General features: G+C 40.0%; 1 protein-coding gene across 1 annotated transcript in view; it reads right to left on the reverse strand.

The window, feature by feature from the left end:
- The window catches only part of dst (dystonin), a 120,246-nt gene extending 103,020 nt beyond the window's left edge, over positions 1 to 17,226 (reverse strand). Inside the window, exons 1-4 of the mRNA XM_065959701.1 lie at positions 14,983 to 17,226; positions 14,638 to 14,669; positions 12,679 to 12,867; positions 7,851 to 8,064 (exon numbers count right to left, since the gene is read on the reverse strand). Coding sequence (XP_065815773.1) covers positions 7,851 to 8,064; positions 12,679 to 12,867; positions 14,638 to 14,669; positions 14,983 to 15,163 — 616 coding nt within the window. The 5' untranslated portion in view covers positions 15,164 to 17,226. The remainder of the gene's footprint in view (positions 1 to 7,850; positions 8,065 to 12,678; positions 12,868 to 14,637; positions 14,670 to 14,982) is intronic.
- Positions 17,227 to 17,671: the final 445 nt, after the last annotated feature.

Below are 17,671 nucleotides of genomic sequence, written 5' to 3' on the forward strand. Positions count from 1 at the left end.
TTCTAATGTGGGATTGCTTCCCAGCATCTGCTGCATGCTGGAGCGAGAGAGAGAGAGAGAGAGAGAGAGAGAGAGAGAGAGAGAGAGAGAGAGAGAGAGAGAGAGAGAGAGAGAGAGAGAGAGAGAGAGAGAGAGAGGCTGTGGAGCATGAGTCAGGGTGGGACAGAGACGCATTAGATGATCTCATGTCAGAGTGGTGGAATGAGGTTCGGTCATGCTCCTCTTCCCATCACCATGACAGCATATAAATACAACATTCACAAATACAACACTGATCAGGCATCTCACTCGGACACATGTCTGCATGGGACTGCATCAAAGTTAGACTCAGGACAAACCATATATATCTAAATGATACATGTAAGAATAATCAAGACTGAATCAGGGAGTCAGATTTCTGTGGCTGAAGACTGATGGGTCAGGAGGAAGCTTTCTGAGAGCTCTGCTGGTTTTGAATTACAACGCCCATTTGAAATGAAGTCTATTGATTAGATCAATGAAAGGCTTTGCCACAAGTACAATATTATCTTTCGGCATAAGAAAATATAAAGCTCTGTATAGAGGCGTTCTGATTAAATTTTTTAAAATCCTGATACCAATAATGACTTGTACTTTATAGTTTGATCCCTGAAAAAAGTGGGATGAATTATATTATCAGGGATGAGAATGGCAAGGAAGCTCACACACAATACCATGCCATACATGGCCCACGATAACGATAATATCAGGGTGCAGCCCTTCTGTGATAACTGATTTATTGCAAGACAATCACAATGATACAGCATTATTTCTGATTAACTGAAGAATGTTCCTAAAAATGTTAAGTGGAGGGTTAATGTATTCAATCACTGAAATCTGGTGACCATATGACATCGTAACCCTTCGCCTTTCACTTTTTCCCCCTGCTGTTCAACATTAACACCTCACTGTCTTCTTCTTCTTTTTATCTCCCTATCATCTACTGTTTTGGTCGATTAACTTCTCCTCATGTTACCCTCATTCACGGCATTGGTGCCACTGTGAGGAGTCCTGAAGTGGAGAAGCAGTGAGTCAAATTGGGAGGAAACTCTAGAGCTCTGAGTCGGGTCAACATTAAAATGTTCTTTTTGTATTTTTGTAAATCCCTGCATACTATCACTGTAATATGAAAGTCGTTGGCATTATTGCAAAGGCTCTATGGATGTTATATGAGAACTATAATTGTTGTATAGCTATAGGCTCACTTCACCAAAGGAATCCCTTACTCCAAATTCCACAGAAGTATAAAATCTTGATATTTAACACTGAAAAAGTGTTTTTCCCATTTTCAATCATCTTAACATGAAATTTTGAAGTAGACAGACTTAGTAAGTGTTATTGAAAAACACTTAAAGCATACATTGGCTGGCTCTTACTAATGTTACTCTTTGAGAGCAGCGCAGTGTTCTTCTTTTCTGCTTTGAGACCTGTTGGAGGTAGCCAAGATAAATATTATTGATGTGTAGGTATACTGTGTTGGCCGGTGTATCCCCCAATTCACAATGCCACATTTAAGACAGTAGCTGAGGAGGCCCAGTTATAACTACTGGAACACTTCTAGCTGTGAAGGTTTTCATTTTTGTTTTCTTTTTAATTCTAACTTTTAGATTAAACTCTCTAAAATTGATAGACATCAAAATCAAAACATCCAGATAAGACATTGCTCATTGCAGCTAAAAGAAAAACCAGATATACAGATCTGCTCTTTAAACCTGTAAACTGAAACCACCGGCAGCTGTATGAGTTTCAAATCAGTTCCTGCTAGACGCTTATTTTGAAATCAGGTTGCACCAAGTTCAGCCAGAGTTGGATACTGATCCAAAAAAATCTAATGCACTTAGTGTGCCATAAGCACTTAGGAATTTGGCTGCGGTAGCTGTGAAATGACCCTTAATAATTAGATAACCCCGTGATTATACCAAATGTTGGTTGTTTGCTCTCAAACCAAATGCACTGTTTTGTTTAAAGCTTTTTTTTTTTCAACTGTGTGAATATAAAAAAAATGAAGTTCTGAAAAAACTGAAAACAAAGTCTGACTTGTTTTTAAAATGAACCTCTTCGCAGCGGCTGTGGGTTCAAATCCAACATTGGCCCTTTGCTGCATGTCTTCCACTACTCTCTCCTCTAAGCATTTCCTCCCAGAGAAATGTTCCTGTTCGTCACCTGAAAACTCAGTTGAATTTCAGCTTAAGAAGACAGACGTTTAGAGGTCTGTTTTAGGGAAGCTGCAGTGGCCAACTGTTTGTTAACAACATGCCGTACAGACTGTTCATCTGCCTGCTGAGTGAGGTGGGTAAAGACCACTCTCAAAGTGTGGCTTCTTGGCGTCCAAATCGCAGTTAAAAGCCAAAGCGTCACACCATCAACTTGACACATGAACAAGTCTCTGGAACTTGGATGCTGCTCACATAAAAAAACAAAGTGTCTTTTGTATGGTAGCAGACAGTGTCCATGGAGGCAGCCTGCCGTGTGTGTGTGGGCCGCTAGCTGGGCCGTTTGAATGTGATGAGTGGGCTGTCGACATAGAGCAGAGGGGTTGGGCTGGGCACGGCCCAGCAGGATGGACAAAGGCAGTGACTGTGCAGAAAACACAATGCTCTCTCACTGGTCCCTGATGCAAGATAATAAACACATAAAAGACTGATTTGAATAATCACACGTTTCTTTAATGTATCTACAGAAATCCTTCTTTTGAAGAGAGCTTAAGTCATAATGGGGACAAGAATGATTCACAGGAAGAAATGTCAGGCAGACACTTACAGACCACACCTTCCTATTACATACAACTTACATAGGCGGCAACCTAAAGACTGGTTCTGTAGCAAACACTCTGAATGAATCTGTTCACATTCAGGGAAAAGATTACGTATATTTTCTTCATAGAAAATTCCTACTAATCAGTATCCAGCGCTCCTTTTTTCATGAAGCTCTCAGGCTGTGAGCATTTGAATGTTCGGATCTTAGGCTGTGTCTGAAGCCGCATACTTTTATACTATTCACACTAAATATGGCGTCACATTGAGTATGATTCGAAATCATGTAATTTTGTTTATTCGAGAAATAAAAGAGTAAGAGACGGGAGCACACTTGTCATACTACACCTCCCTATAATGCATTGCAGCTCTCAGACTATCCAATCACAGAGCTCGCCAGCAGCATTCAAATAAAAGTAACCGTACTGAAATATATTTTATATATTTCCAAATGATATCAAAATGACGAAGTAGCTGTATTTTTAATAAACTGATGAATGTTGTTGTTAAATGGACTTAGCATAGCTAGCTTTTCCAAGGTTTAATGTGTTGCTAACGAAGGGTTAGTATGCACTATGTAAGTATGTGGTTTCGGAAATTGTCAGAACAGATTTTTAGCTCACTGGCTGTAGTGTTCTTTTTAAGATATAATTTTAGCTAGTACCCTATTAAGCCAAATTTGATCATAATAGTATTAAGTCCAGTATAGACAAAAGTATAAGCTTGGATTAAAATATTATTGCTATAATTTGCAGGAATGAATAAACTTCACTTTTAATCTATCGTCAGTTTTTTTTTAATATGGCGTCTCAAAAACAAAATGAACTCCAAGAACAGCTGACTGAACCACCAAATGTCTAATCCATTAAATCTCCCCTGATGTCAGAGGATGATCAAGTGTTGGGGAACTTTATGACCCTCTGCACGCTGAAGGCCTACCGAACAGGCTCTGCTGGAACAGTTTGATCCCACGCAGCCACTCTGCCCATTAACCGCTGAAACCATGTCTTTAGCTCACTCCTCAAGTTTACAGTCTTTTGTAAAAGCCTGCATTGAATTTCAGCCCAAAGCGATTCCTGTGTTCAGGGTGCTATTAAGTCTAACACCTAATTAGTGTGGCATGCCTTGCAGCTGGAGGTATAAGACCTTAAACATGCCTCCAGTCAATGGAAACTGTTATGCTTAGTCACTAAAAATCTTTAACCCTCATTCCTTTAAAACTCAGTCGAGACAGCACTTCCTTTATCAATGATTTCTTTTCAGTATGCTTCGAACAAATTGGGATCACAAAAGGTAACACCGCAACGCACTGGCTCACTCCGATGAAGCCTGAACTTTTTTGTCCTCCAGCTTTTCTCTTTTATCTGGAAGCGACAGCCAGCATCACTCAGAAGTAATGGATGACTGTGAGGCCAAACCCTAAACTGTAAAAACGGATCCAAAATCTTAAATTGGGTGAGACAAAGACAATTATGCAACCTACTTTACAGCTGACCCATTGGCTGTTCTGTTTACTGGTCTGTTAGGCTGTGTTTGTTTGGTTACTGTTGCTGATTTTTTTTTCCGGTGAAAAATGTCCCTCTTTGATTCTCCATGCATCACATGGAGAAAAGCTCGGGGCTCTGCTGCAAATACAACTCAAATTATAGAACAGGAGCTTTTTCATAGCACTTAGCCAGCGCCCCAAAGAGATATGTCTTCGCTGTGGACAAGGAAACAATCTTTTTTTATATGGAAACAATAAACTGGTTTGTGCCATCGTTGTACCTGGAAAGACAACTTGACATTAAGGGACAGGATTGTGTTAAGAAGGAAGAGGGTATTAGACGCTGATATAAAGATTTCTCTGACTCATCATCCAGCCTTAAACTCAAAAGCACAGTTCACTTCAAATGAACCTCAACGAAGAATCTTTGTAGAGCTTCCCTCTCAAATTAAAACATTTCATCTCAATATATTGTAAAATAATTGTTTTTTTCCCGCCATTGTAAAGGTTATTGTTTGTACCGTTACAAAACTCACCATTCCTTTATTTTACTTATCGTAGGCACGGTGTCTTTCAATTTAACACTTTTCCTTTTTGGCAACAGAATTTCCTTCAGTCCAAGGCAAATTTTCCCACTGGGACAATAAAGTTCATCTTCATTTTCGTCTAATATAGCTCGGTCTTATCTTATCATACCTTATCTTATCTTATATTATCGTCAGACACAAGCAGTCAAGGGACTCTACAAAGAACTTCTGAATTCATTGCTGTATCCTGTCCCTAATCTGAACTGACCTGGAGTAAATAAATGTTAAGAGATTCTTGCTGTCCAAGCTGACAGGCAACACGTGTACAAAACGCTGATGGAAAACATGTTAAAGGTGAGTTTGCATGGATGTAATGATTAGCCCACCAGCTGATCTCAAGTTCCCACCAGGATTACTCAACAGCCACACATCTATGAATGGAAAACAAGAAACAAGAAATGAAGATGACACAACATTTTTAACAAAAATTGTGACTATCCAGATCTTTCCGAAGCTTAAATGCGTCCATCAAGCTTGAAATGTGTTGTTTTAAATCATAATACAAAAAAGAAAAGCCTTACCCTTCTTTGTGCGGTTCATTATTCATGCAACAACTGGTCAAATATTCCCCCAAAAAAATCAATAATTCAAACGTGAAAACATGTCCCAGAACGGCTGTTGATGATAGAAGAAGGACACAGGAAGGATGAGTGAGCTCATTGCGTCACAGCTCCTCTGCCTTAAGAACAGAGCCACATCTTCCTAATGATGCTAAATCATATGATCACATCAGCCTCCGGCCTGTTTTAGCCTTAAAACAGAGATGACTCTGCTCTGCTGAATACAAACAACACTCAACATGATCACAACAGGCGTTCAACACAACAGCACACAGGGCCACGCTCACTGTTGTTTTGCCTGTGATGAAGCAAAAGAGTTAAAAACTGCCGCTGTCAGTTTGAATTCAGCTCCCAGCGCACGCCCGGCCTCAGACTGCACGTGTGTGGTTTTGAGCTGTCAAAGAGACACGGGAGAACATGGACCTCCTTTGTGTGATGGATTTGCTGTAATTAATGGCATGGTTTTCAAAAGGAGCAGCTACATAAAGTGACATGAGCTACTGATAGGAGCTAACGCCTCACCCTGCTATGTCATCGTCCTATCTGCCTTGAGACACCACATAGGTTAAATGAGGAACGATCAGTCAATGATTGTCCTATAATATCCCCTCTGAATAACACATAAAGAGATCATTTGCATCATGGAAGAATCATCTATTTGAACTATACCGACTTGGTTTGTCTGATTGACCTTTCAATGTGATGATAAAGTCTGACAATCAGCTGGCTTGAAATGATTTCAAGACACATTTCAGGGTGAGTAGATACATTCATTCAAACAGCTAAAAAAAAACATTCATTATCCTCTTATCTAATGATCGAATAAGATCATTAAAAAGCCTCATAATAAAGTCTTTGTCCTGGATATAAATATTCAGCCTGAATGTGATGTCATGCAGGAAATATTCCCACTTTTCCACTGCAGGGATAAAGACACTAACACCAGGCAGCCACCACAGAGAGGAGGAGGAGGGAGGGGGGGCAATGCTGACATTTATTGAACTGTCAAGCGAAGCAATCGGGGGCAATTTCTTCATCGCCTCAAAACCCAAAACAATGTCCAATCAGCATCGATCCTACCTTTGTATTTCTCCAAAACATCCTCATAGGCTTGAAGGTATTCCTGTTCGTCCGAGAGAGTATTAGCCTGCGCTGCGTACTGAGCCATAACCCGGACTCCACAAACTGGACATTCACCAGCGGCGGACGGGGACACAGCGTGTGTGTGTGTGTGTATGTGTGTGTGCGCGCATGTGTGTTTATGTGCATGTGTGTATATGTGCTGTAGGAGTGATCGGCGCTGTTGTTGCACAGAAGGAAACGCCCTACATCCCTCCCTTGTCTGCGCTCTGTCCAATGGGCGACACTTCCTCTCCGGAGTGAACGACATTGATAGGAAGGCCCGCGCTGCAAAAAATGTCTGTCTTGACAAGTCCATTGCACCGATATTGTTGCTAAAATACGCATAAAATAAAAATAATATTTTTCTTTCTCAACACATGCACTCAAATCTCATCGTAGTCTGATCAGGTTTGCACTCATTTTCATCAGTGGGAAAAACACGACGTCAAAATCAGGCTGAATGAGTCGCTCATTTTTTACAGTGTTTTTACTGAAATTTCCTTGTCAGGCGTTTCTGTACCGGCTGGTAACACGGACCACTTTCTTTTTTCACAGTAATCCACCTGCTAGACTTCAAATAGCTTTGGTCAGATGTCCAAAGCTTAATGTTTGCAGCTATACTGTCCTGTCAGCTGCCTTGAATGGGCACACATTAACGCAGTGAGGTGCGAGATTAGCTACAGGAAGAAAAAAAGAAAAATAGACCCCTTTTTTAACAGAAATCTGCTACATTGTGTTTTAATCAAGCCCTCCTTTTATTCCGGACTGGGATGGATTTTTATAACCTCAAGCAGTGTCAAAGTATCAAGATGAATTAGGCCTACTTTAGAGCTATAAAACGTCCAAGTTGGTCACCAAGTGAGCAAACAAACAAGACATTATAGAAGGATTTCTGTTATTCTGACTGAAAACCTGACTTTTGATATCGACTTCTGAGCACATAAGACTCGTCCTTGTGTGATTCTGTCTCATTAAATGGTTTATATCCTAATACATGTGCATATTACTGATAAAAAGTCAAATAGATTGTAGCTGATGTCGGACTAAATAATGTTGTTGTTTATTTTTTGACCCTACATATTTAATAAACTTGTGATTTCTTATAGGCGCCATGTACAGAGGAAATGAAGACCAAGATACCGACACCTGCACCACAAGTGATCCGTCATGACAGCCCCCAAATAAAACCGGGAATACCAGAAAAACACACTCCTGAGCATGCTCATGTACTCTCCATATGCTGAGCGTATTGCAGCGAGGTGGATTCATTGTGTTTTCCTTGTTACAGAATAATAAGTGGATGTCAGGGAAGGCTGCCTCTCACCTGCGATCCTGAGCACTGCTCTCTCTGCCGGATCCAGCACGGATCCTCCCTGGATCTTCCTCTTGGACCTCTCATGTCTGGGCAGGTTCCAGGGTAAAGTGTCCCCGGGTGCCGGAGATGCCGAGCCTGATTTAACACTGTAATCATCCTCGTCTGAAAAATCCGCCGAGGAAGACATGGATCCGTGCAGGGAAGGGTTCCCTGAACTGGAGCTCTGTGAGACAAAAGAAAGCCGGGATAAGGAAAAAGGAGAACAATGCTTGTCTTGACTCCATACAGGATCACAACACCGGAAAAAAAAAAAACCCACGCTTCAAAAAAATCCCATAATTTCTCACCATCGCGGGTCAAAGTGCGCAATGTGGGCGCATGTTAGGTACGAGGACGCTCCTTAACTCGACTCAGAAAGCTCTTATGATCCATAACAATAAAAACAAAATGAGGCAAATAAAGGCAATGTGAAACCAATAGCATCTGGCTCCCCCGCCAGGTCAGAAATAAGACTTACCACTGTATACATGGAGACTTGTCAGCTGGAAGAAAAATAACAGTCCTGTTTACGCCTTATTAGCTTCCAATCCTTCGGTCACACATTTTCGTGCGTCAATATCCAAAAAAGGTGCCACGCCCTTAGAGAGATGCTCCGGCCACGAGTTCGTCCCCTTATGTGAGCATTAGGGATGCGGGGTGATGTCAGATCTCCAGAGGGCTGAGAGGAGGGATGTTACGCCGTGTGCTTGTCGAGGCAAAGCTGGACCGTGATGCGAGAGCAGACAGCAGACTGCATGCGTCTCCGCGTCATACCCGGGCAAAGGCAACAACAGCAGCAGCAGCAGCAGCAGCAGCAGCGTCCGCGGTGTTAGAGCGCCATCCCTGCGCGAAGGTGTTGCTTGGTGACTCCAAATGCATCAAACGCGGGGGTAACAAGAGGACAAAAGCTACTGCTACACATTGCCATGGCAGGTACTTGCTCAACGGATCCCCAACGGAGAAGACTGCTGCGAGGACTCTGGATACAATTACGTAACTGTTTGCACTTTAGCCGGTGTGTAAACCAAAACTGGGCAAAGCGAAAGCATTCGTTATATGTCGAGCCAATTAGCTCCTGAGAACTTTGAGAGGGACCACGGGTGCACAAAAGAAGGATTGCACTTGGGTTAAGTAGCTCTAACTGGGTTTAAATGTTAACCCCCTTACACCCAGAAAATGAAATCAAACACCTATTATACAATCGAAGTCGTCTACTTATGAAGAAGTGTGTCTTTAATGTTGTTCTCTGATAAATCTCTCACATTTTCCAATTTCAATAACATCTGGGGGGGAAATAATTGCCCCTGAGGAGCTAGTTATTGATGAGTCACTTTCTGTTGCAATTTCCTGCTGCACCCTGACACACCTGAGTTTGAGGAACAGAACAAATGCAGGTTAACACATCCTGATGGAGAAGGAAAGGGTGAGGCAACACAATGATTAAAAAAAAGCATTTAATTAGCACTCCTAACATGTTAAAATCAAGTCATAAATCTGCAGATAGCATCGCCTTATAAGGTTGTATTTGTTCATTTAAATGATATTTGATTCATTTTTTTAAAGTCTCAAAATAGCAGCAGCAGTGAGAATCTGTTTTTAGAGCTGGGTCAGTCTGCCGAGCTGTTTCAAGCAGAACATGGTTAATATTAGCAGCTCTTTTATCATTGCATCACTTTTCATCATGGGCTGAAACTCAAGTGCTGGGAAAGGCAGCTTAGTGTAGCACAGTTTATAAGCTTTCTGCTAATACACAATTCTCACCATGGAAAATGAATAGTATGATTCCAGGAAAGGAAAGTTCCCCATATAATGAAATAAATATTGAGTGGGCTGCTATAGGAATACATCTATATTCCCCTGAGTCAGTTTTTAACTTTCTTTGCTATAAAAGCTAACTGTACTGGGATAAGAATAAGTTGAACTATTAGACGTCCTCCCCCATCATCTAATAATGCAAGGCTTATCCACTCCATTAGGGAATGCTTAGAATTTGAATAACTATTATTCTTTGCTCAGGAGCTGTTGAAAACTTGGCATAAGGACCTCAATTTGACAACCTTTGTCTGTTATTTTAGAAAATATAGCTATTGCAGGACGTCCATGAGTTCAAAAAGCATATTTAGCCCACTTCAAATGCCTATTTGATGAATTTCTAGTTCCTAAAAGAGGAGCAGAGTCATCCTGATGTATTATTAAAATCTAACAAATGTGAGGTCGGGTGCATTCATATTCCATTTTTTTGTTGCACACTGTTGAAAAAAATACATCAAATAAAAAATCTATGTGTCTTCAGTTACTCAACCTGTTATGTGAAATACAGACGGTTATAAGTCAAACGGATCAGGGTCAATTAAATAAACCATCAGTTAGAAAACACCAAAATATGTTTAAGACATAACCCTTCTGGATTATTCATTTAGCACAGTTTAGTATGGGCTGCACATGCAAATATATCATGAATGATGCATGGAGTGCTGATCTAGGCCTGCCCTAGTTTATGCAGCATAGTCAAGTCTGCACACTTAAAGCACATTATGAGGATTTAATGAGAACTTAAACCTCCAAAATTATAACCTTGATGTGGTTAAGGCAATTCCTTAAACCATTCTCCTTTTTGTAATATTAATGACACTATGAGCATCAAACACATGATAGTTCATCATTGGAGCAAGGTCAGGTTCATCATTGCTCCTTCCCAAATAACACACCAACACAAGAAAAAAAATGACTTCAATCTGTTTTGACCCATAGACTGAAAAAAGAATGGACAATGTCCTCAAGGGAAGCTAAAAGATTTGGAGCGCCCCCTGCTGACTGGCTGCAGTATAGGTCATAAACCCTGCCTCCTCTTTGGTTACAGGTTAAAATATCTAAATACATGTCAAATAGATTGTTTGTTAATGTTAGCTATTATCATGCTGATTTCTGCTCCAGTAATCTTTTTATTTTAGAAGTTTAGTCTTCGTTAATTGATGCTAAATAAAGGTATGAAATTCCATGATTGACAGCTCTGTTGACCAATAAGGCTTCTGCGTTGCTGTGTGCACCAGATTAGCAGAGTGGAGCAGAAACAGCGAGAGGAAACAGAACGAGAACTCACACAGGAGTCATTGAACTTCCATAAATGTGAGTGTTTGCTTCAAACCAACACAAGAATCTGTTCTGTAGTGACTGAACTGACCTGGGGGATCTTTGCTTTTTTAACGGTAGGTTTAATGTGTGTTTTGGTTCGTGGCAGGGGCGTGGCGTCGAAAACTGCGACTCTTCACAGCACATGTCAGTGGCAATAACGGGGTATTTTGGCTTCATTATTCTACTATGGGGAGGGGCATCGTCCATTCTTCATACCCTCTGTGGTATTAGGCATGGCAAGAATCCCATCGATTTCAATCTTTGGATTGGTCTTTTTTGCTGACAATGGCTAAGATGAAATAGCTGCAAACTGTTTGCGTTGGTTATCTGTAGGATAACACACAACTAATGGAAGCAGGAAGTTACAACAGCATCACACAGATCAATAGCTGCCTTTAAACACAAACAGTTCAAACATCATTGTCATGTCAAGGCGGGTACTGAATTAGAATTTCATGCAGCAGTCACAGCTTTGCAGTCGGGGATAAAAGCTGTGTAGGTTGGTTAATATTCTGGATACAATATATGACACTGACATTTAGACACATTCAAAAACACCCACTGACTCTGTGATTATGTCAGTGTGGAAGCATAATTCTTCTGTAACAAGAATAATATATTCACCGGTGAGGAAAGAAATCACAATAAAACAAAAAAGGGTTCAACGTGCACGAGGCCTTCGGTTCATATTCCCAGCCGTGTTTTTTTCACCTTTAGACCCGGATCAACATATGGGTCAGGTGTAAAACTGACATACTCGTTACTTTCCTTTTAACTGTGAGTTTCTGAATAGCTGAACTGTTGCTCCGTGAGGATACATATTGTGTTGCCATGCCAACATGGTAAATTGTTAAAGGACTTAGAAAGGATTAAAGTGGACACGTACCAGCATGCTGACTACATGAACAGAAATTTAGAATCTGTTAAAAAAAATGGAGGATAATCGTTTGAGCACTTAATTGTAAATCTGTCAAACCAGACTGATAAAGAGCTAATAGAAAGAGATTCGTTGTGCGCTCCCTCAAGAAAATCCTGCATGGTCATCTTGTGAAAATGATGCATGGACCAATGTTTTTTTTTGGGTGTAAATGTCGGATAAATAGCTCATCTTTTTGTAGCACACAGGACTGCACTCCCTTTAGAATATGCACGCTATATGTGAAGACACCAGAGCATGAAGGCCTTATTTTAATATATTACATTATATAAGCTGCAGTGACAAATACAGGTGTTTTATCATTTAAAATGAAATGATTTCCTCTTAAATAGAACGTGTTCAGATTATTTAGGGTATATAGAGATGACCTTGAAAGGTGCTTTGAAATTACTTTGAGATCCCCTTCTATGTGAAAGTGAAAGTGTCTAGTTGAGATAACATGTTTATATGACGTTTTTGTTCATATTTTTTCATCACTAAGTAAACAATACACACATGGAAACAAGGTAAGAACCCCATAACAAAAACACATTTCATTTGAATGAGGACCAATAAATGACCATCCTGAAAGAGCAAGGTTGATACCCTGAAAACAAGCAGTTTTCCTTTTGACAAATGTCTGAATCCTTACCAGATTCAGAGTGGCACTGATGTCCCTGTGGAAGGGGAGCAAGCAAACAACAGTATTATAATAACTAATCACATTCACTGTTTGAGGGAGGTACCTACAGGTTTGCGTGTGGGGGTGACTTGCACAGACTGGTAAAATTCTGGCAGGACTCTCTTCTTCACTTTGCGCTTTCTGAGACCGGATGATGAATCAGGTTCACTCTCCGGAATCTCGACCAGATTGGGCTTCTCCTCCGTCACTCGAGCGTGTAGGCTCCTTCTCACATGACGTGGACTGTGCCTGAAGCCCTGGGAAGCATGAGCAAACATCAAGCTGGCGGCAGATAATGCTCTCAGCAGACTGGGCAAGAGAAATTAAAAGCTGTCATTATGAAATGAACAAGGTAGGGAGGCACTAAAAAGGTAGATGACCTAGATTTCAGAGCCAGAGATTCTACAGAAGATGACACAGCAACTCTAATCGATACAGGACTGCACTCAAAAGAGAGCAGATTTTGAGTGTAACACTTTGACATGTTGCCTTCTTCTTTTGCTCCTTTCTGAGGTTTTCTTGAGGAGCTGTTTGTTGTTGGACTTATTATATTTGGAAGTAAAGATCAGGGAGACTGTTCTTCGACATTACAGCTCAGCAATCCTGCTGTTGTGTCCTTGAACATGATACTGAATCCCCAGCAGCCACAGTACTGAGCCAACAAGGATCCAGTGTCCTGTGGTTCAATAACAACCTGCACAGAAAGGCAAGCTTTTGAAATCTTTGCCTTTTTTTTTCTCACAATAAAACTGATAACTTTGTTTTTGTGCTGACACAGTTTTAAAATTAATGTAATTCATGAACCAATGGGTTGTTGGACACTCATAGAAATTAAACATGGCACTGAAAATTAAATTCTTAAGTAAAATGTTTACATATACAGAAGCCCAAAGTGGACAAACATCCTTACATTTTATTTGAAATTTCAGTTTGTTTTCTTGAAATCTCTACTTACTCATGTCTTTATTTCAAGATGATGCTGCAGTAATTTTTCTCTGGATCTCAAGAAAACAATTTAATAAATTAACTCATTATCACAGGAAAACCAGCGTTGTTATCTCGAGATAAAGAGGTTAAATAGTCGAGATCTTGAGAAAAACAAACAGAAATTTACTTATTATCACAGGAAACTGAGTAAGATCAAATATGTTGATGCATTTCTGTTAGGGCTTCCACACACTCATTCACTTGAGCTATACACATTTTCATTTATAAGGGATTTATTTTTTATTTTTCTGCTGTTTTTATGTTTGTTCGACTTTTTCCACTGTTGCTGTCTTCATGCATTATCTTGACTGTAGACATGCTTTAATTGACCCTTTTATTAAACAATATTCTTGCATAAAATAAAAAAACATTATTGATGCGTTAAGACGAAATTTACTGAACTGAGCCAGATAAAAAAGTTAGTTTTATTTTAGACAGTTTCAGAATGATCAGTCATGTAAACATTACTGTGTTTACTAAGACAGCTCTTATCTTCAAATCATGGCAATAATCTTGCCATGATTTGCAGTGGATATGTTTTGAGGCCATTTTCATACACTGTGACATACGCAATAATTTGGAGATGATGTTTTATTTTGAAGGGGAAGAAAGTTAACGGAAGTAAGTCGAGTGAAACTGTGCTTAACGCATTTGAGCATCAAACATAATATTGCTTATATTATAAATCATTCAATAGAGTTTTTTATTTATTTAAGGGCTCACTCATACTAACGTTTGCTCTGATGGATAAACTTTAAAGAGCTTGAACCTTCCTTAAAGAATAAAAGTGCAAAATCACCTCCATTATTTACTGGGATAACATGCGCAATGCGTACATCATGGTCCTTAAAATAGTCGACCACTTCTGTAAAGTCCAAAGAAACTAGCTGTTGGGCAGGACCATTTGTCATTTAAGTCCTGTAAAGATCGTAAGGGTGCATGCTACGTGATGCTTTCAGACAAATAACTGCAGATTTAAAAAAAAAAAGAGATGTTAGAATGAAATGACTCTGATCCATAATGAGAAAAGTTTATCCTACCTCTGATCGGAAATGATGTGATCGGAGGCCAACTACAAGACAGATAACAGATGTTAGAATGAGAAGAATATGCCTTACATGAAGTGTGACAGTGCAAGTATTAACTATAGTAATGCATTTGGTTGATAACAGACTTAACTAAAAACATCCTATCACAGAGTCTTCACACTTATTGACGCCTGCATGAAGTGTTTGATTTCTCCCACTGCAGAAACAGGTAGGTGATATTGCCTTTGCTGCTTGCTAACCCACATTAAATAGACTAATATGACTTCATACAGAGCATGTAAGTGCACAGAGATGAGCTGTCATCGTGCGGAGATGTGGCTGGCCTGCGCTACTCACCGCGGCTCCTGGTGCGTCCGGACAGCACAGATTTTATTGGATGTTTTCCGTTGCGAAGCCTGCGGTGCCAGCAGCAGAAAAACAAAATTGTCGCTATAGTCCCGAGCAAGAGCAACAACAACAGCAGCACACATTGGATGCTGTACGGCCGCAGCAGGACCAAAAACGCCGCAGCAATCATCGTAAAAAGGCGAGATGTGGGGCAGATCCCGCAGCCCTCAGACAGCTGGCTCCTCTCCCTGCGTTATGTCGCTGAGAGCTCAAGATGAGAATAAAGACACTGAGTGACACACGTAGAGCATCGCACAGCAATCCGTGGAGAGCATGTAGTTGCAAAGACAACAGCCCAGACTATTGATAACATTATTGTGAGGTATACAACGCATGACTCAGCACAGTCGTCTAGTTTATTTATTTATTTATTTTTACAACAGGGGCAGGCAGAGTCAGCAGATTCATCCGAGCATCGCAGTATAATCTGCTGCACAGTCTGCTGCCCAAAAGGATATAATGCTCTAACACTAATAACAATACAATTAGGAATACTAGACGAGTATGAATCCACGTCTGTGATGGTCAACAGCAGTGTGCTGCAGGGATCATTAGTTGCATTATGATCCTGTTAATTACTATTTAAACACAATTATTTGTTATGTCTGTTAAGGTTTATTTTGCATTATAAGGACACTTAAAAGCCCTTTTAAATACACCTTGTTGTAAAGAGAGGCTCCCAAATGAGCCACATACTTTCAGAGTGAGGGAGGGAAACAATGACATCATAATCCACGCTGTTATGTAATTTTTTGGGATGAACTCGTGTCATTTCATGTGTTTTTTTTTTCTTTAACTGGATGAAAGACTCAGGCAAGCAAGGAGGTATACTGAGAGCAAAATGTTTTATTTGCAATTCTGAAAAGGCCGATACAGAATAAAATATCAACAGAAGAATATTGCATATATGTGTCAAGTATTTAGCATGTTGGAAATACATCATGTAATATCATTTAAAAAAGAAGAATTGAAGATTTGAAGCTGAGATGCACTGATTGGCACCGATGCACAATCTGATACTGCGGTTTGTTTGTTTTGTGACTTGTTTTGGTGTAAGACTTCCACCATGGCAACATTTTCTCTCATGTTTGACAATGAAAACAAGTCAGAGTTTGTTTCAACAGTGTGACTTCATCTGCCCAATAAAAAACCTCCTCTATGAATCAGCAGTTTGGTGTACTACATGTCAGCATTAAACAGATTTAGCACAACAAATAAACATCGGCTACTGACTTTGCTTCATGCCACATTATTTGCTGATGTCTGTCAACAGCCGATATGAATGTTGAACCGATGCATCGTTGCAGTCTCTTGTTCTAAATCCACTCTGATCCTGTATTTGATCATGCCTATAAAACCCTCTATTTCAGCCCTGTTCAGAACAGGCTTTTTCTGTGTCTGTACCTTTAAATATGTAAATGAGCTGTCTGACCACACCCGTCTGGAAAGGGATGTGGCTTGGGATTTCTTGCATCATGCCCGATTGTTTACAGTGAGAAGGCAGACTCAGAGGGCAGAACAAACACCTAGCTGTGGGAATGTCACCCACTTGGGGGAGGGGTTACTGCCCTTTGTGATGTCATGAAGGGAAAATCTCCAAACAGCCTGTTTGAGCACACATTTTCTGAAAAGTGGAGCAGGGAGAAGACGGAGAGGATGGACTTTTCTCATAATTGGGGGTTTGTAGACAGACTAGAGACACATATTAGTGTTAGAAAAACATGGTAAAGTGTATTTTGTATATTATGTGACCTTTTACAATCTATTTTGCAAGTCCTACTGGAGGGAGAGTTTTAAGTTAGATTAATCTGTGAACTGTCCATAATAACACTGCTTCAACACGTTAATATTATAGTTTATGCTGTGTGTATGTTCCACTGTCTAAATGACTTAGTTTTTTTTTCTTATGATCAGTGATTGGATTTTATGCTCTGCTGTGAATAGGCTCTTGTACGCCTTATCATCATTTGACATTGTTTAGTTCTGTTTTCTTTTTCTCTCTCTGTTTTTTGTCTTAAATTGTGTTAAATGTCTTGTCTTGTTCTGTATGTACATCTCTGTATTTAAGGATCCCCTCTGAAAGTGAGATGACACATCTCAAGGGGGTTATTCCGAATAAAGAATTTCAATTGTGTTATTTGTAACAAATGTACATTTTTCTAATTTGTCAGTGTGTTTTATTTATAGTAGATGAAAGGTTTAGTTAAGTTAAATAAATACAGCAACTTCTATGTACAGTAAATCTATAAAACCTTAGAAAGGACAGCTGGATTTTAATTGATTATGGTTTATTACTAAGTGCTGTAAAGTTTCAACATAAGCACTCTTATTTGTGCACTTACAGACAAACACATTTCTGTTTTCATGTAAATAGTATTTTAACAGATCATCAGTAACGGACTGTTTATGTGGCTACCCTCTGACAGGCGCCTTCGACACATCAAGGCAAACACAGAAAGACTCAGGAAGAGCTTCTTTCCTCAGGCTGCCCGGACTGTTAACTCCACTCTCCTCAGTTAAAAACAAAACAGAACTGTGACTACATGATGCACACACACACCACACATTCCAGTCTGCACATTGCACTTCGACACCCTGGACACTTTACACAGTGACACTTTACACTGTTTACATTATT

Source organism: Labrus bergylta, chromosome 10 (genome assembly GCF_963930695.1).
Source record: "Labrus bergylta chromosome 10, fLabBer1.1, whole genome shotgun sequence".
Taxonomy (NCBI): domain Eukaryota; kingdom Metazoa; phylum Chordata; class Actinopteri; order Labriformes; family Labridae; genus Labrus; species Labrus bergylta.